Source organism: Macaca thibetana, chromosome 1, assembly GCF_024542745.1.
Source record: "Macaca thibetana thibetana isolate TM-01 chromosome 1, ASM2454274v1, whole genome shotgun sequence".
Taxonomy (NCBI): Eukaryota; Metazoa; Chordata; class Mammalia; order Primates; family Cercopithecidae; genus Macaca; species Macaca thibetana.
Window position 1 is genome coordinate 20505485 of NC_065578.1, and position 18725 is coordinate 20524209.

The 18725-nt window shown below is 56.8% G+C and overlaps 1 protein-coding gene across 21 annotated transcripts in view; it reads right to left on the reverse strand.

The window, feature by feature from the left end:
- RAP1GAP (RAP1 GTPase activating protein) overlaps window positions 1-18725 on the reverse strand; it is a 74147-nt gene that overhangs the window by 16779 nt on the left and 38643 nt on the right. For all 21 annotated transcript variants that reach the window (XR_007725748.1, XR_007725747.1, XR_007725751.1 and 18 more), the window contains 8 exons: window positions 13761-13854; window positions 7473-7508; window positions 6503-6550; window positions 5396-5434; window positions 4770-4955; window positions 1453-1556; window positions 1102-1180; window positions 650-703 (listed from right to left, as the gene is read on the reverse strand). Coding sequence is in view for 14 of the 21 variants with exons in the window: in XM_050790834.1 (XP_050646791.1) it covers window positions 650-703; window positions 1102-1180; window positions 1453-1556; window positions 4770-4955; window positions 5396-5434; window positions 6503-6550; window positions 7473-7508; window positions 13761-13854 (640 nt within the window). In the remaining 7 variants the exon portion in view is untranslated. The remainder of the gene's footprint in view (window positions 1-649; window positions 704-1101; window positions 1181-1452; window positions 1557-4769; window positions 4956-5395; window positions 5435-6502; window positions 6551-7472; window positions 7509-13760; window positions 13855-18725) is intronic.

The following is an 18725-nucleotide window of genomic DNA, read 5'->3' on the forward strand; positions in this document are numbered from 1 at the left end:
CCTTAGGCCTCAGTTTCCTCTCCCATAAGCAGGAGGTGGGCCCTGATTTCTGAAGCCGCTTCAGGATACCTGTCCTGGACCACAGCACCTCTAGAGACCTCACACTGCTCCAGAATTCAGTCAGGGACACAAGGGTTTACCTGTCTGTCCTCTTCCAGGAGGTGCCCCTGGCTCGTCCAAGGCAGAAGCCCCTCCCCCCATCCCCACACTGTCACAGTGCCTAGAGCCCAGCTCCCAGCACCCGGGCAGGAAGTGCCAGGGCTATTCTTTCTCTACAGGTCTCCTCTGTGACAAAAAGGCAGGGCCAGTAGAAAAGACACCCATTCCAGGGGAGGACTGCGGCACAGATTGCTCTCAGGAGGGTCTCCGAACATCACAGAGGTTCCAGATGTTAGCGAGGCCAGCCTCGAAGGCAGACAAACCTAGGCTTAAATGCAGGCCCTCCTTATCTGCTGTGCACCCTGGGGTAAGGCACAGGCCCTTTCGGTGGCTCCTCTTCTGCAAATTGTGGACTTCACAGGGTTATTGTGAGGATTAAATGAGAGAACCTGGGGAAAGTACCTGGCACACAGAAGGTGCTTAATAAATGCTCAGTCTTCCAGTTACTCTCCCACCCTCCTCAGTGAGCTGTGCCCAGATCCAGTCATACCTTGGGGTAGAGCACAGGATAGAACCGATCCACATTGACGTCTTCACACACCAGCTGCAGGAGGAGATAAGGGAGGGGCGTGAGGCCTGGGGCCAGGGAGGAGAGACGGGGCTGCCTGGGCCTCCCTGGTCAAGGTTTGGGGAGGAGCCATGCTGGGAATGGCCAAAGCTAAAGCAGGACTCGGGGTTCACTGTTGCTTAGGGAACGGAGGTCCCCTGAGATCTGAGGGTGCTATAGAGAAAACCAAAAGCACACAGGCAGGGGACGGGGGCCCGGGAGAACACATGGTAGCCCAAGACACGGTGGGAACACGTGAGAGACGGCCTCAGGATAGGGCAGCAGCCCAGGGCAAGGGCCTACGGCTGAAGGGGGCACACGGAGGCAGAGCTGAAGCCCCACAGGTGCCCATCTGCGAGGCCAGCCAGGGAAGCTCAGGGGAGCGGAGGCCTCACCTTTGCCATCTGGACGACATTAGGGAACTCGGTGAGGCAGGAGATGGGGATGACATCATGGTATGTCCGGCACTTGGTCCTGGGAAGAGAAAGTCACATGGTGAAGGCCTAGGAAAGGAAAACAGGAACCCCACCCCCCACAAAGTAAGGCCAGAAGGGGGTGGACCACAGCGAGGACCAGAGGTGATGATGGGTATCAGGCTGACTCGGGTACTAACTTGCTGTGCAATCTCAGGCAAATCCCTGCCCCTCTCTGGGCCTTGATGAAGAGAGTGGGTCAAATGAGATGGGCTCTTAGATTCTAAGGCCTCAGCCCTTCCTGCCATCTCAGGACTCCCCCACCACCCTCACCTGAGCAGCAGCCGCAGGTGCTCTTGGTCCCCGATGACATCGTACTTGAGTGAGAAGACAAGGTGGCCGAGGGCAGTGTCCAGTGAGTAGTAATTGAAATGCTCCTGCAGTGGAGGTGGGGTCCAGGGGAGTGGGTGAGGCTGAGCACGGGGCTTCCTGAAACCAGGCCAGAAAGCCAACCCACTCCCAGATGGGGGGGCGGTCCTTCGCCCATAGCAGGTGTTACGGCTGATAGCAGATCCCACGTCAGACAGACCGGCACTCAAAGCCCCCCTCTGCCACTGACCAGCTGAGCAGCCTGAGGAAGTCACTTGGCCTCTCTGTGCCTTGCTTTCCTAGTCTGCCAAATAGGAGGGAGCCCTGTACTTTGGTGGCGGCCAGGACTGAAAGGGACGAAGTGCCTGGCTCAGTTCAGTGAGGGTGGGTAGTAACACTGGATCTCTGGGTGCTCATCGAGTCGGGACCATATTCGGATCTCCATGCCTGTCTTCAGCCTTGGCCCTTTTCAGGGCTGGGCACCCAGCAGGTGTTCAATGAGCAAAAGTTGATTGCCCAACCTGTGACTCTGTGGCCCCTGAAGCCAGGGCCCGTGAGAAACAGGAAGCGAAACATCTCACAACACACAGGGCGGCTGGCCAGGCAGGTTTCCGCCCTCCTGTCTCACCTGGAAGAGAGGGCGCAGGGTTGGGAAGACACCCGAAGAGTATCAGGGGTGGCTGCTGCAGGGATGGCACCCCTAGAGAGGAGCCCAGGGCTGGCACCTCCAGGTGGGGAAGTCTCAAAGCCGAGGGCTGGAAGTTCAGGGAGACACCACCCAGCCTGGCCCCGGGCTCCCCCTGCCAACCCCAGCCCCAGCCCTAGCCCAAACTCTGGGAGTGGAGCTGGCTGCCTGGCCACACCCGCCCCAGGAATCATCCTAGAAGTAAATCCTGTTCAAACATGAACACCTGTGCTCAGAGGCCAGGAGCAGACAGAGGCAGGGGCCAGCGGACGTGCCCCATGAATCCGTAGCTCAGGGGCATTCTCAATGGACCCGGGGAAGAGTCCCCCAGCCTTGCCTGGGCACAAAGTGGCAGAAACCCCCAAATGCTTGACACCGTCCAGCAGAGAGGGAGTGGCAGGCACTTGATAAGGAGGCACTCGGCCGGGAAGTCCAGGGAGCAGGGAGTTTCCCTGGACACCCCCAAGCCCAGAGGAGCCCCCGGGACACAGTGGGAGAGCAGGCTCAGGGTTGCAGAAAGTCAACGCCCAAAGTCATCATAACCTCCACCATCTGCCAGGATAGGGTCCAGTGTCTGAGCACCTGGCTGCTTCCCCCGTTACCCCACCTAGAGTCAGAAAGGGGCCCTGCCGTTCTGCCAGCCCTGGGGCTTCTCCCCTCAGTACTGCTAATCTGATCCTGGACATGAGACCTCTTCTTTTTTTTTTGAGATAAGAGTTTTGCTCTGTCGCCCAGGCTGGAGTGCAGTGGCACCATCTCAGCTCACTGCAATCTCCACCTCCTGGGTTCAAGCGATCCTCCTGCCTCAGCCTCCTGAGTAACTGGGATTACAGGCGCCCAGCAACATACCTGGCTAATTTTTGTATTTTTAGTAGAGATGGGGTTTTGCCATGTTGCCCAGGCTGGTCTTGAACTCCTGACCTCAAGTGATCTGCCCGCCTCGGCCTCCCAAAGTGCTGTGATTACAGGTATAAGCCACGGCGCCCAGCCACCTCTTCTGACCCTCCAACCTGCACTTCTTCAGATCCTACTGCACTCAAGGTCCACTACCTTCATCTGTTCCTACCTTCATCTGTCACTTGTCACTCCTTCAACAAACTTTTCTGAGTGCCAACCATGTGTCTGGCACACACAGTATCCCCAGATCCAACCACCTGCCAGACCCAGCTGGGAACCTCTGGACAGCAGATGCCTAGGATGCAGGTCTCTCTCCACCTCTAGAGCTCAGCTGGGAAGTGGAATTCCATGCTGGGTTCTGGGTTTGTTCCCAGGCAAAGGCTCCTGAACCTGGCTTGCTGGTTTAGTCTCAGTCACGATGGATCCTCCCCTAACTCCACTGGTTAGCACCAGTGTCTCCCAGAGTCAGGCCAATGCCCAGGCCCAGACTGAGGTCACACAGCTTCCCAATCCCCAAGTAGTCACCCCCTCTTCCCAACACACACACACACACACACACACACACACACACACACACACACACAATGGCTAGGAGCATGATCTCTCCCGTGCATCTTAATGGAAGGTCAGCCAAAGCTGGTTCAATTCCCAGGCTTAGTCATTGTGTGACCTTGACTAAATCATTTACCTATCTGAGCTTCGGTTTCCTCTTCTGCAAAAACAGAATAATCCTGATATCACCAAGTAATTATGAAGACGTGACAACAGCTAACATTAACTGAGTATTTACCATGTGCCAGGCATGGTTCTAGAAGCTTTGCCTGTACTTTTATTATCCCCATTTTCACAGATGAAGAAAGTTAAATAGCTTACCCAAGGTCACACTATCAGTTAATGGAAGAGCCAAGATTCCCACACATGCCATGAGGCTCCAGAGTCCACGACACACTTCCTCATTTTGGCTCTACGCTGACAAAAAGACAGCACCTGGCCTGCAACCTGACACACACGTTCCTGGCACGGGACCTCCCCTCGGCTCCCTCAATACTCTGACAAGTGGTTGCTGGACAGGGTCCCTGCTCTGTGCTGGTGGCGGGGCAGGGGCTGCATCAATCCATGACGTTACTGTTCCCCTAACTCCAAGTTGCCCGAAGGGAGGGGCTGGGTCTATTGTGTTGGCTGCTGTATACCTGGTGCCTAGAACAGGGCCAGGCACACGGCCTGTCCTCATTATTTGCCACCCCTGACTGAGCACTTACTCTGTCCCAGACGCCACTGTAAAGACCTGACAGATAACAGCTCACTGAAGCCTCACAGCAGCCTCATGAGGTGGGTATCATCACCACCAACCACCATTTTCACAGATTAGAAGATGAGGCACAGAGAAGTTAAGCGATTTGCCCGATGTCCTGTGTAGTGGCTGGCAGAGCCAGGATTCAAGCCCTGGCAGAGTCTCTGCCATGAACCACTATGCCATAATGCTGCCTTTGCAATCAATGTTTGTTGAATGAACAAGAGATTCCGCCATGCGAGTTCCCTGGGGACTGGGAGTGTGTGTGGTGGGAGCATGTTTACTCAGGGCTCTAGGACTGTCACCCAGCCCTGGCCCATGGGTTCTGCTCCCTCCCAGGCCTAGCCTCGAGTGGGGCTGAACTGTGACCCACCCCAGCCAGCCCCGCTACACCAGCCGGCCACCCACCTTGCCGAGAAAGTGCTTCCGGTAGATGCGGGCCGTGGGGTTGCACTCGAGCTTCACCTTGGTCGTGGGCGACTGCAGCGGCTCTGTCTCGGGGATGCTGGTGATTTCGTGGTTGGTGCCCTCAATCCAGTAGCCCCCAAACTGGGGCAGCAGGATGAGGGGGAAGGGTCCTTCTCGCCCCAAGACCTGAGGAGGGACTCAGCTGAGAGCCACCCCACACTGTACCCCACTGGGGACCCCGGGACACCCTCCCAACTTAGACCTGGAGCCACTTCTGTCATGGCTGAGGGATATGAGGGGACAGGCCAGAGGCTGTGTGGGCCCCAGGGTTCTGCTCTAGCCCTTTCCCTCAGCCAGACCCAGACAGTGCCGAGACCCAAGTCTCCAAGAGGGGGTGTGGGGGCAGATAGAGCTGGAGCATGACCTTGGCCCAGGAAGCTGGAACATTTGGCTCAGAAGGCCTAAGGTTTCAAATGGGCTCTGAGGTCTTGGGCCTGGAAATTAAGTCTCCAGCCTGCAGCAAGGCCCGCGGGTCAGGCTCCTAAGGAGGAGGACCTGTTTCTAGAAGCCCTGTGTAAGTGCCTCCTGGGCTCGGGTAAGGGTGGACACGGGGGTCTATCGCGTACCTCGTGCACGCTCGGGTAAGGAATGTAGTCCTCCTCTGTCTGCAAAACACAAACAGGGCAAGGGTCTCTCCATCTTTCCATCCTCCAGGCCCCCCAGCGCTCGCCTCTGCTTGGCCAGCCTCAGGGCTCAGGGTGTGGATGGGGCCCTGGCCTCATCGCCTCTTACAGATGGGCACGGGCTGAGGCAGGCTTAGCGTGCTGAGTGCTGGCATCTTCTGGGGTTCTCTTTGCCTGGGGAAAGGAGGGCTCACTGCCTCCCCAGAAGAAACCACTGGACTGCCTGGAGGGCTTGTTAACATGGGTTGCTGCACCCCACCCTAGAGCTTTGGATGCAGCGGTCTGGGCGGGGTCTGAGAATGCACATTTCTCACAGGCTCCCAGGTGGCACTGACTGCTGGTGTGAGGACCTCTGCCCTGAAGACAGCATCAGGCTTACTGCCCATGCACCCTCCTCTAACCCTCACCCTGCAGCCCTGGGCCCACTCTACCAGGCCTGGTCTTCTAGGGTCTCTGGGGTCCCAAGTCACCAAGAACCATATGCTAAGAAAAGTGGGTCAAAACTAAGAGCCTCCCCCTCATCTCCCTGGGTGCCCCGCCTCCGGTCAGTCTCCTCACCAGTGGCTGGGGGGTACCCAGGCCTGCGTCCCTATCACTCCCTCCCCATCCAGACAGCAGCTTCATGGAGCAGGAGCTCATAAGTCTCCTAGGGCCTGGGTTGGAGTCTTCCTGCAACTGCTGGTCATCACTGGTTTCAGGGAAAACATTTGGCAGCAGCTGTCTTTGAGAGATGAGGGCTTTGAGAGATGAGAGTTTGGGGTGGGGACGCCTGGAGAAGCAGGGGGAATCTGCAGCGGTGAAGAAGACAGAGAGGAGGAGCTAGAATAGAGGCCCCAGCCCTCTAGTAAGAGAGGGGTTCTCCTCATCACAGAACTCCTAGAGGGCAGGGGCTGGGTCTACCCCACTCGCGGCTGTGGCCCCCACACCTGGCACACTGTAAGACTACTTCCTGAAAGGGGATGGATTTCCTGCTTGATGGGCAGTGGTGGCAGCACTTCCCAGATCCCCTCCACCCCCTAGAGAGGGAGGCAGACTGCCAGGCCCACCTACTTTGAGGGGCGGCGGGAAGGAGCAGCGTTGTTCATCCATCCTGCTTCCCTGGAAGAGAAGGCAGCACTGTTACACTCTCCTAGGCCCGCCGCCAGGCACTGCCTCCCCTCCCCAGGGCGTGCAAGGGGAAAGCCCTAGGAGGTGGGCCACGAAGATTGGGGTACTCCCAGGGCAGGGTGCTAGCTGGCTGGGGGCCCTGGGCCTCTCTGAAGGGCTGGCTGTCCTGGTAGTGACTGGGGCTGGAGGCTGGCAGCCTCAGGGAGGGCTGCGGACTCTGCGGGAATGCACGTGCCGCTGGGGTGGGGGCAGGGGAGGTGCACACGCCACTGTGTGAGCTGGGGGGGGCTGTTATCTACACAGATATGTGTTGAGGGAGAGAGGGGGAGGGAGAGGCAGAGATGAGACAGAATGACAGAGAACTAGGAGGCATTGGAGAGAGAAGACAGAAAGAGAAACAGGAGGCATCGAAGTTGAGAGAGTATTCAAGGCACTCCCACCCCAGCACCCCCTGCCCACCTCCCAGTGCATACCTATGTGAAAAGCAGATGAGGCTGGGGGGTGGAGGGTGTAGGGGTAATACCTCCCACTCCTGCAGCACAGTCTCTGGCTGACAGGCCCCCAGCGTCTGTCCCCTCCTCCAGCTCCATTCCACCTGGGCCCCCCACCGCAAAGCCTGTGGTGTCTCTCACTGGGTGAGGGGCAGTGTGTGTCTGTGGAGTGGGTTGATGATCTGACCCCAGCCCCGTTGCAGTTCCACACAGGGATGGGAGCTGGGAGCCTAGATGGAGAGGGTTGGGCATCCTCTACCCTGACCTTCAGACAGAGGATCCTGGATAATCAGTAGCCACCATCTTCTACTGGCGTGGCCTGTCCTCAGAGAGGTGAAGGGCTGGAGATGCAGCAAGGGCCCCCCAGCCCCAGCCCAGCCAGCTCTGTGGCTCCCCAGAACAGGCCACAGAGCCATCCTCACCTGCATCTTTTCAATCATCTCAAATAGATCTGTGTTCTGCAACAGACAGAGGAGAGCGAGGTCAGCTGATCCTGCCAAGCCTCAGAGGAGCCTCCACCCACCCCGGCCCTCCGGGTCCCACCAGCTCTGATCAGTGATCGAGGCACCTGTCTGAGCAGCAAGTGGGAGTGGCGGGAGCACTGTGGGAGGGGGCTCTGTGTGGGAGACCCGCGTAGTCTGGTCAACTGCCAAGTGGGGTGAGCCCAGAGCCCAGGGCCCAGGGCCAGGGCCACCCACCCACTCAGTCCTGCTCCCTGACAGGCTGCTACCCTTGGGGAGGGACAGGTAGCCCCAAGTCCCGGCCGCAGAGACGAGCCCATCCTGGATCCCCAGGAGGGGTCTGTGCTTCTCCCCACCTCTCCCGGAAGGGGGCAAGGCTCAGTCAACCAGGCCACAGCCCACTGCTCAGACAGCCCACCCCTCTCCAAGTAGAGTGAGCTGGGGGCGCTTCAGAGGAGAGGACATTGGGATGTCCACCGGCCCAGCATCTGCGCATGAACCAGCTGAACCCTCGCACGCTCGAGCTAGCCTCTCCCGAGGTGAGCCAGGGCACACGCAGAGTTAATCCGGTGTCTGCCAGCTGCGCTTGGCAGCCCTGGCCTCTCCAGGGCCAACTCCCTGTGAGCCTTCCTGGAAGGCGGCATCCCTGCCGGCTGGCCCGGCTCAGGGCTGGGCCTGGGAAGCCCCCAGAGTCTCCAGGATGGTGACCCTCCCCCTGCCCCTCCAAGGCTCAGCTCAGGCGGCTCCTGCTGACACATGTGCTACGGAGTTGTACACCAGGAAGCATGCACACTCTCTCTCTCTCTCTCTCCATCTCTCTCCCTCCCCTCCTGCTCACACACACAGAAGCCTGCACAGCAATATTTAAAGTCCCACTGCAGCCTATACATGTTTCATGTACCAAGAAAACAACACACACAAACACATACAATGGGGACTGTGCACAGTGATTCTTAGAACTATATACTAACACACAAATACACATGTTGGCGTTCTGAGTTACACAGGAGCACACCCACTCACACACATGCAGGTCCAAGTACCAGGAGAGATACACACACAAATGCAAACCCACACCTGCACGGGTCTGCACACCAGTAACTGCACACAAAGCTACAGTAACACCACAAACCACTCTCATGTGTGAGAACAAGAGGCATGACAACACACAGCCACAGAGGCAGGCGGGTGTGTCCAGGCTGACCCAGACGCAGCCCCACTCACAGCTACAAGCCCTGCATGCCTCGGCAGGGTCACATAACAACAGTGAATGAGACTCAAAAGGTATCCAGCAAATGCTGGGGTAGATAATCCCCAAGGATGAGGGACACGGTCTGAACCTCACACAGCCCTCACCTGCACACACACACAGAGCCCTGGGAAAGGTCACAAGATACAAGCCCGTGTAAATCTGCACGCCGTGAGGCCTGCCCATAGAGGCAAGACCCACCTTGTAAAACCCACCACAGGAGTCCATGGGACACCCTGACCCATGGTCCCCTATGGTCACACCCAACACCTCTGCATTTGAAAGCGACAATTCCGCAGGCAGTTACAGCAGAAACCACAGACACACACATGAAGTCCAGGCAGACAAACATGCCCGTCAACACAACACACTGTATGACAGCAACTTTGGCTTCTGTGACCAGGTCAGCCACATAATCTCAGCTGGGCATGGCTCCAAAGGGTCACAGTAATGATGGGTGCATTAATGTCCCCCATTAAGACACCCCACTCAGGGTGACCAAACGTAGCCAGGAACACTCTAATAAGCTTTGTTGCACTGGGAATCAGTCACATAAACACTGACACATGGTCCTGTCACCCAGAGTGTACACACAGCAACAAGCAACACCCACAGCTACAGCCTCACAGGGAGCAGCAGACGCCCTGACACATGCGAGGGCTCTGAGAGATGGGGCCCAGATGGGGGGTGCCCCACATGCCAGCACCACCACAAAGTGGCCCTGGAGCATTCGGAGCCCCCCAAACGGGGCAGGGGCAGGGTAAAGTGGTCCCGACAGTAGCACGCGCCCACACATATCCTGCGGCTGCAGCCCAGAGCTACAGTGCCACTCGGGAGGCCACTGCAAGAGCCCCAGGGTCCGGGACCCCAGGGTAGGGGTGTGCCCCGTGGCCGTTGTCAGCCCAGAAGCTCACACGCCCACCATGATGGAGCCTTGCGCGCCCGCCCTGGCTGGGGCAGAGCCGGCCCGGCTCCTCAGCAGTTGGGGTGACCCAGCCCCGGGGTCCCTCCGCCACGCCGCCCCGCCCGGGTCCTCACCTGCCAGCCGGCCCCCGCGGGCAGCGAGCCCCTCCGCGGACGGCCGGGGGGCGCAGGGGGCCGCGGCTGTGCCATGCTGAGCCCGGCCCGGCCCGGCCCCCGCCCAGGCGGCACTTCTGCTGGCCCGGCCGGCTCCCGGCCCGCGCGCGCCCGGCTCCGTGCCCCACAGCGCCGAACTCCGCGCTCCGGGCTCCCGGCGGCAGCGCTGCCTGCGATGGGCTAGCCCCACGGACGGGCCCGGAGGGGGCGGGACGCCAGGTACGGGCGGCGCGGCGCGGGGCGGGGCGGGGGCGCTGACGCCACGCCCCCCGGGGGCGGCCCGGCCCGCGGCCCGGGGACGCTGCGCCTGCGCGCTCCAGTCGGAGCGCTAGATGCTTTGGGTTCCTCGGACTCCCCGCCGGGGGCCGCCCGCTCGGCTCTCCTCAGCGCGCCCCCACCTCACCTTCTCCATCTTCCCAGGCTCTGGATACCCCGCCTGAGGGCATCAAGGACGGGGTTGGGTTACCTTGCAGACAGAGGGCTTTTCCTGAGCACCTACTTAATGCTGGGTCCTTCGCATGTGTCGTAATCTCGTCACAGCCCGAGAAAGAGGTACAAATGTCATCTCCATTATACAGATGAGAAACCGGTTGCAAGAGGTGAAATAGTTTGCCCGAGACCACGCAGTCAGGAAGAAGTCAAAGTGGAATCCAGATAAAGACCTGGTGCTACTCTTTGGGGTCTCTCCCTTTTCCTCCTCCTCTCCTCCACCCTGCTTCCCATGCCTGACAGTGGCTGGCCTGCCCCGTCCCTTCCCCCGCCCTAGCTGCTCCAGATCCTGGGGTAGATGGCCAAAGCACCTAGGGAGGGGCTGCCAGGCCCGTGGTATGGAGGAAAGGGCCCAGGTAGATTTTGGGACATGTGGATACTAGCTACAACTTGCTGAGTGGCCTTGAGTGAGTCCCTGCCTCCTCTCTGGACCTCAGTTTCCCCATCTGTAAAATATAAGGCCTCTGTAGGCCCTTCCAGCTGACTCTGCACTGTGTCCTTGGCCTGGTATAGCCGTACAGCAGGGACAGGGACAGGGCCTTGCTTCTGCTTCCTCCAGACAGATGTTGGGAACACAGCAAATGCTTCCTGAACTGTGGCCAAGGAGACACAGCTGCTTTGGATGTTGCGGAGGCAGGGCTGCCCACCAGCTCAGAGCCATACCTCTGTTCAGCTTCCTGAAACAGCTGCCAGCAGCTGCCCACCACCCTCCAGCCCCAGAGCCAAGGGCTCCTGGAAGGAAAGCACTGTGCCCTCCCTTTCCCCCTAGCCCTGGCCTTGAATCAGGCTTGGGCCTGGAGAGCCAGCAGGAACTCTGGAGATGTGTGTTCCAGATACGGTGTAGCTTTGGTTTTAATAATTAACAACAGCAAATATTGATTTATGCAGCCACTTCCAGGCCTGAACACTTCCGGGCACCCATTGAAATCCAGCCAGAGAAACATCCATTCCCACACTGCCCCCGGGGGAGGCGAGACCGGCTCACAGCACCAGAGATGGCTGTGTGCCACGTGGTGTGGAAGGTGTGTGCACATATGCGTGCAGCCATGTGTGCGTGCATGTGAGACTCCACAACCGGATGTGGCTGTATATACGTGGGCATACTGTCTTTCTGTGTGTGTATGGGAATGCCTGGGTATGGGAATTTGTGTTTGGACATGTGTGTCTCATGCATGTATACATGTGCAAGTCTCTGAATATATTTACAGACCCCTGGCTGTGGCTGTGTGTTTTGTGTCTGTAACTATGTCCCCATATGTAGGTGTGGGTAGGCTGTGTACATATGTGTGTGAAGGTTTCTGAATCCCCGGGTGGAGAAACCCCCGTAGGGGGGAGGGAAGGAGCGTCCTGGGTAGCTCGATGCCTGTACAAATGTGGGGCCTGAAGGGAGGAGAATGTCCCTTCTGGGTGCCCTGTCCAGCCCTGGGAATGTAATGATAAGAGCTCAACTTCCTAATTTCTACTTTCCAAAGTACTTTCACCCAATTAATTGCAAGCTGGCAAGGTGGGTAGAGAAGAAACTGTCACCTGTTTTACAGATGAGGAAACTGAGGCCAAGAGAGGGGCAGGGATTTGCCCACTGGCAGAGGAAGGCCACCTGCCCTTCAGACAGATGCCATCAATGTTATGAATGTGCACAGAGGTAGGGGCACCGGGCGGGGGAGGATGGAGAAGATATCACAGGCCTGGCTTCCCTCAGCCCAGCATCGGCTTGCTGGAGACCCCAGATGAATCATTCAGTCTCTCTAGCCCCTGGCTTCCTCTCCTGTCAAAGGAGGATGATCCACAGACTCTCTTGATTCTGAGGTGGGGGTGGGCTGTCGGGAAGGGGAGGTTCGGAGCCCACTCTCTGAGCTGTGTTGGCACAAACGGAGGCTTCTAGCCAGACTGGGTGGAAGCCAGGAAGCCTGAGGACAGGCAGCTTTTCAATAATCTGAGAAGGCCAACCCCAGGCTGTCTAGCAGGCAGGGCCCACGGCGATGGCCTGCGCTCTCTCTAGTCTCCTGATGGGAAGACTGAGGCCCAGGGAGGGGAAGCTGTGGCCCAAGGGCACACAGCCGTTGGTGAGAACCCAGGGCTCCTCCTGAGATACTCAGGGGGAGAGGGACTGGGAGCTTCATTCATGAACCCAGCTGTCAAGTGAGGGCTGCCATTGAGCCTCTCCCTTCCTGCCAAGCCCCGGATCCACATGCCCTAGTCTTGGGCTGTTGCCCAGACAGAGAAAACAGGAGTCGGTCTCAGGAACCTCCTTCTGCTGCTCCCAGCAGCCCTACGTGGGACCCCCATGGAGGTGGTGGTCCCACACATGGACACCATTCCTTGGCCATCTGCCCTCCCAGCCTAGGCAAGGTGCCTGGCCTTTATTCCAGGCCAGAGCTCTTGGAGAGGAGCCTGGTGGATCTTGCCTCTGCTATTTTCTGGCTGTGTGACCTTGGGAAGACCACTTTACTTCTCTGAGCTCCTGCATCCTCAACTAGAGAATGCCTACTACCCAAGGTTTACTAAAAGGACCAGGTGGCATGAAGTCTGTGGATGTGCTTTAGAAACTGCAAAAAGTACTGCAAAAGTGAGAACTTATCACCCCTGCATCAGAGAGGCCCTAACACCAGGCCCTCTGGTGAGACAGCTTGCATCCGGTCGTGGCCCCACCACATCCAACCTGAGTTGGGCAAGTGACTGAACCTCTCTGAGCCTCAATTTTCTCATCTGCAAAATGGGACTGATTATAGTAGCTATCACATAATTCAAGGATGAGATGAAATACTGCAAATAAAGCATTAAGTACTCATTTGGCACACAGTAAGTCTCAATAAATATTAGCGGTTATTTCTGCTATTTGATGTTCTGCATACGTTGTTCAGTTATCTGTTGCTTTACTGGACTGTGGCTCCTTGAGAGCAGGATCTGTATCAGATTGGTTTCTGGTCCCTTGGCACCCAGCACATGGCTTGGCATGAAGCAGGCACTGGTCAAACGTTTGATTTTAATGATAATGATAGGGGCTCGTTGACAGGGCTCTCACTCTGTGTCGGATGCTGTGCCCGGGCCGCCCTGTCTGTACTTTGCAGTAATCTTCACAATGACCCTGTGAAGTGGGTCCTCTCATTGCGCCTGGTTTACAGATGAGGAGACTGATGGTGACGTTGATTGTAGAGATGATGAAGATAGCTGGGGGGCTGGTTTATTACCAGCTGTTTTGCTTAGATTTGCCCTAAGCCCTTCCCCACAACAGTCTACAGACCCAGGTTCAACCTTTGCGACTGCACCAGGCTCACCCAGGGCTCAGGAGTGGCAACCCCTTAGGAGCTAAACCCCATCAGCATCTGCCCATTTTACCTTTGCCCAAAAGTCATTCGTGGGCCTTTCCCAGCCCTGGGCATGTGTCGGAGGTAGGGGGCAGACCAGGGGCCGTAGGTATGGAGGGGGACACTTACCTTAGGGTAGAGTGAAGGAGTATAGGAGGGAACTAAGTTCACTCGTGACAGGTCTAGTGCCTGAGGGAAGCGCTGGTTCTGCCCATCACTCCTCCTGGAAGAGAAAGAGTCTGAGGTCAGGGAGAGCCCCAAGCCAGGAAATTTGGGAACTCTGGGAGAGTCACTCTCAGAGCTGGGGGATGTGAGGGGGTTAGATTTCATGGAAGAGAGGGTCATGGGTTCCCCAAAAGGAGGGAGAGGAGGGGCTTCGTGAGCAGGGCTGCCACACAGGCTCTCCTTCCCTGGATATCAAGAGACGTGGACAGGGTCTCTCCCCAAGCTCTCCATTAGGCCTCCAGCCAAGCAGTGACCTACTCTGAAGATGAGTAGACTGAGGCAGGTGTACGGAGGGTTGCTGTGGAGGGTGAGCTTTCTGGACTAAGCAGGGTGCTCCCGCCTCTACAATGGACTCCTCCCTGAGCCTCTGGGAGTAGCCGCCTTGGCACTGAGAGGCTACCGGGGCTACCACTATTATGAATGACAGTGACCATAACTGACACTCATTGGGCCTACTATATGCCAGGCCCTGTGCCGAGCCCTCGTTCCAGGCCTGAGGGCATGGCCTCCTCATCACACTGGTATTCCCACTTTACGGACAGGACCCAGCTGTGCACAGAGGTCACATGGCTGGCCGGCAGCAAAGCTAGCATCTGCGTGAGACCTGCCTGACTCGAAGCCCGGACTCTCTGCCCACACCACACCCTTCCCTGAGGAAAGAAAGCAGGTCTGGTGAGGGTCAAGTCAGCTCCTGTCACCCTAAAAAGCCTGCTGAGGCCACCTCTGGGGCAGGGAGAGGATATGCCCAGTGGTTCCTGGGATCCAGGGGACCTGGGGCTGGGCAAGCAGGCCTGGCTTGTGCTGCTGCCTCGAGCCACCCTGACGTGGCTGCACCTCCACTCAGGTCCCATCAAGAGAGGCTGGTCCCTCAAGGGTGACTCAGATGATCGCTGGTGGCCTACAGCAGGCTTGAGTCAGGCAGAGCCAGGCTGCCACACCCCAAGAGGGGAAGGACCCGAAAAAGTCTGGCCCAGGAAGAAGACCGAGAAAGCTCTGAGCCTCCCTTCTTTTTTTTGTGACGGAGTTTTGCTCTTATTCCCCAGGCTGGTGTGCAAATGGCTTGATCTCAGCTCACCACAACGTCCGCCTCCCAAGTTCGAGTGATTCTCCTGCCTCAGCCTCCTGAGTAGCTGGGATTACAGGCATGCACCACCATGCCCGGCTAATTTTGTATTTTTAGTAGAGACGGGGTTTCTCCATGTTGGTCAGGCTGGTCTTGAACTCCCGACCTCAGGTGATCCGCCCGCCTCAGCCTCCCAAAGTGTTGAGATTACAGGCGTGAGCCACTGTGCCCAGTCTGAGCCTCCCTTCTAATTCCACGCAGCCCAGCTACTCCAGCAGGAGAAATGGTCCAGAGGAACCATCCACAGCCCCACTTATGCACTAGAGGCCTCTCCACCTCCCAGGAGTGATGGCATCTTACAAGAGGGGTCTGCACTGGCCAGTGCTTGACCCAAAAGGAAAGATATGGTGGCAGTGGCATTTCAAGCCTGTGGCATCAGTGTAGGGGAGAAAGTCTCAGGCACTGACTGGCTAGGTGAGCTTGAGTTAGTGACACAGCCTCTCTCAGCCTCAGTTTCCAAAAACATTCATTGCAGAGCCTGGGCAGCTCATGGGAATTCACTCAATAATACTTTCACATCATTTGTTCATGGTAAACTCTGCCCAAGTTTCACTGTTTGTTGAATGACTGGAATGAACTTATGAAGGTTGGGGGGTCACTGAAGGATTGTGAGCAAAGGAATGTCCCTATGCGCAGGTTCCTGCATATTGCAGGGTACATGACATAGGGAGAGTCTGGAGTGGGAGGGTAGGGACTAAAGAGAGGTCCATAGAAATGGTTACAGGCGGGCCGGGTGTGATGGCTCACGCCTGTAATCCCAAAACTTTGGGAGGCCAAGGCAGGCGGATCACCTGAGGTCAGGAGTTCGAGACCAGCCTGGCCAACCATGGCCAGTATGGTGAAACCCCATCTCTACTGAAAAAAAAAAAAAAATACAGGCCGGGTGTGGTGGCTCACGCCTGTAATCCCAGCACTTTGGGAGGCCGATATGGGCAGATCATGAGGTCGAGAGATCGAGACCATCCTGGCCAACATGGTGAAACCCCGTCTCTACTAAAAATACAAAAATTAGCTGGGTGTGATGGCGTGCACCTGTAGTCCCAGCTACATGGGAGGCTGAGGCAGGAGAATCTCTTGAACCCGGGAGGTGGAGGTTGCAGTGAGCCAAGATTGCGCCATTGCACTCCAGCCTGGCGACAGAGCGAGACTCCATCTCAAAAACAAACAAACAAAAAAAACCACAAAAATTAGCTGGGTGCAGTGGTGGGTACCTATAACCCTAGCTACTTGGGAGGCTAAAGCAGAATTGCTTGAACCCAGGAGGCAGAGGTTGCAGTGAGCTGAGATCACACCACTGCACTCCAGCCTGGGCTCCAGAGGGAGACTCCACCTCAGAAAAAAAAAAAAAAAAAAAAAAGGAAGAAAGGAAGGGAGGGAGGGTGGGTTCTAGGCAATTCCACTAAGGCTCCCATGGGGTCTCTTTGGTGAAACCTACTATGTGACTGGGACTGGGTCAAGCATCCTCTCCCCCAACTACTGTGCTAGAAGGTGGGTATTATTTCTCTCCATTTTCACAGATAGAGAAGCTGAAGCTCAGAGAGGCGAAGCCACTTCCTCTAGCGAATGGGGGATGCAGCTGGAATTGAAAGTACATGCCCTTGAGGAACTAGGGATCCTGCAGTGGGGTGGAGGGCAGAGGCTGCCTGGGGGTCAGGAAGTCCTGGGGTAGAAGCAGGTAAAGCTGGCCGCCCCTGCTAGTGCTGGAGTGCTGGGTGTCGCTGTGGCTGCCCAGTGGTGGCTGTTGCTTGTGATCAGGCTAGTCCCGGTGCCCTTCTGTCTTCCCCTAGGCTCATATGATAGCCATGCAGTAGTCCCTGAAAAACCCCCTTCCAGAACCCTCTCTGCCTCAGTCTCCCCATGTGGAGGTGTCCATTTCACTCAGGATTGCTCATGTGGGTGCGGAACCAGAGTGGCCTCTGAAGGCCAGGGTGCTCTGGCTTCCACCTGGGACCCCATCCCAGGGCCCTCGGCTCTCCAGTTCCTGGTTGGCCAGAGTCCTGCTCCCCGAAGGCAACTCCACCTAAAAAGCCACTGCTGAGGTCGTAAGGGGCAGGGGAAGGGAGGGGCTCCAGGATGGGGACATCGAAGGAAACTGGAGGCTCTAGGCACCGCCTATCCATCCATCCCCAGACCTGAAGGGGTAGAAGAGGGACAGGAATGACAAAGCCACGACCTACCGGGCATCTTGCATAATCTAATTTAATCCTCATAGCTCCCCAATGAGGCAGATGTTCAGAAACTGCCTGCTCTCCACACGAGGCTCAGAAAGGTGCGTTAACTTGCCCAAGGTCACACTTGCCCAAGGTCACACAGGCAATGAGGCAGGGCAGGCATTTGGACACAGGTTTGTTGACTTCAGAGCCCAAGATCTGAACTTTATAACATGTATGGCCGATCCTGTGGACCTCCCCACAGAGCCTTACAACTTCCAGCTCAGGAACTCGACCCAGCACCTCAAGTCAAGTTGGAAAGGTAATAGTAACAACAGCAATGGCAGACACAGCTGATACAGAGCTTACTATGTGCGGGCTCTGCTCTACTTTATTGTATTAACTCATTTAATTTGCATTTTTCAAAGGAGGGAACTAAGACACAGAGAGGTTAAGTAACTTGTCCAAGGTCACACACAGTAAATGAAGGTCTGAAGATTTGACCTCCCCCAACATCTGGTTGTGGTACCCTTAACACTACACTATACTGACACTTAGTAAATAGCAGTTGCTCAATAAATACTTTTTTCTTTTTCTTTTTTTTTCTTTTTTTTTTTTTTTTTTTTTTTTTTTTTTGAGACGGAATCTCGCTCTGCCGCCCAGGCTGGAGTGCAGTGGCTGGATCTCAGCTCACTGCAAGCTCCGCCTCCCGGGTTCAGGCCATTCTCCTGCCTCAGCCTCCCGAGTAGCTGGGACTACAGGCGCCCGCCACCTTGCCCGGCTAGTTTTTTGTATTTTTTAGTAGAGACGGGGTTTCACCGGGTTAGCCAGGATGGTCTCGATCTCCTGACCTCGTGATCCGCCCGTCTCGGCCTCCCAAAGTGCTGGGATTACAGGCGTGAGCCACCGCACCCGGCCTCTTTTTTTTTCTGAGACAGGGTCTTCCTGTTGCTGCCCAGGCTGGTGTGCAGTGGCATGATCAAAGCTCACTGCAGCCTTAAATTCCTAGGCTCAAGCCATCCTCCTTCCTCAGCCTCCCAAGTTGCGGGGACTACAGGTACCACCATGCCCAGCTAATTTTAGTAGAGATGAGGTCTCCCTGTGTTACCCAGGCTGGTCTGGAACTCCTGGGCTCAAGTGATCCTCCCACCTTGGCCTCCCAAAACACTAGGATTACAGGAGTAAGCCACTGTACCTGGCCCCAGTAAATACTTTTGAAGCAATGAATGAAAGCCTCTCCTCTCCTCACCAGCCCTCTGCCCTTCTCTGCTTCACATCCTTTCCCGCTCAGCCTTCCTCACCAGCTTGCCCGTCTCTGCCCCACCTTTCCCAGCACCCCTCCAATCCCCTTCTTCCTCTGGCCTCGGCAGACCACCCACAATGTGGTCATTTCCTCCCACTTCATGAATCCGAACCTCTCTGTCCCTCCCCTTCTCTCTCCTATCCCACCCTGGTCTCTTCCTAGTCTTCTCCATTCAGTTCACATCATGGAGGTCCCCCTGGTCTCTATCCCTTCCCTATGTCTCCAAAAACCTCCCTGGCCTGGCTCAGCTTAAAATGCTTTGCATTCCTCCTGGGCGACGGCAGCTGGGAGGA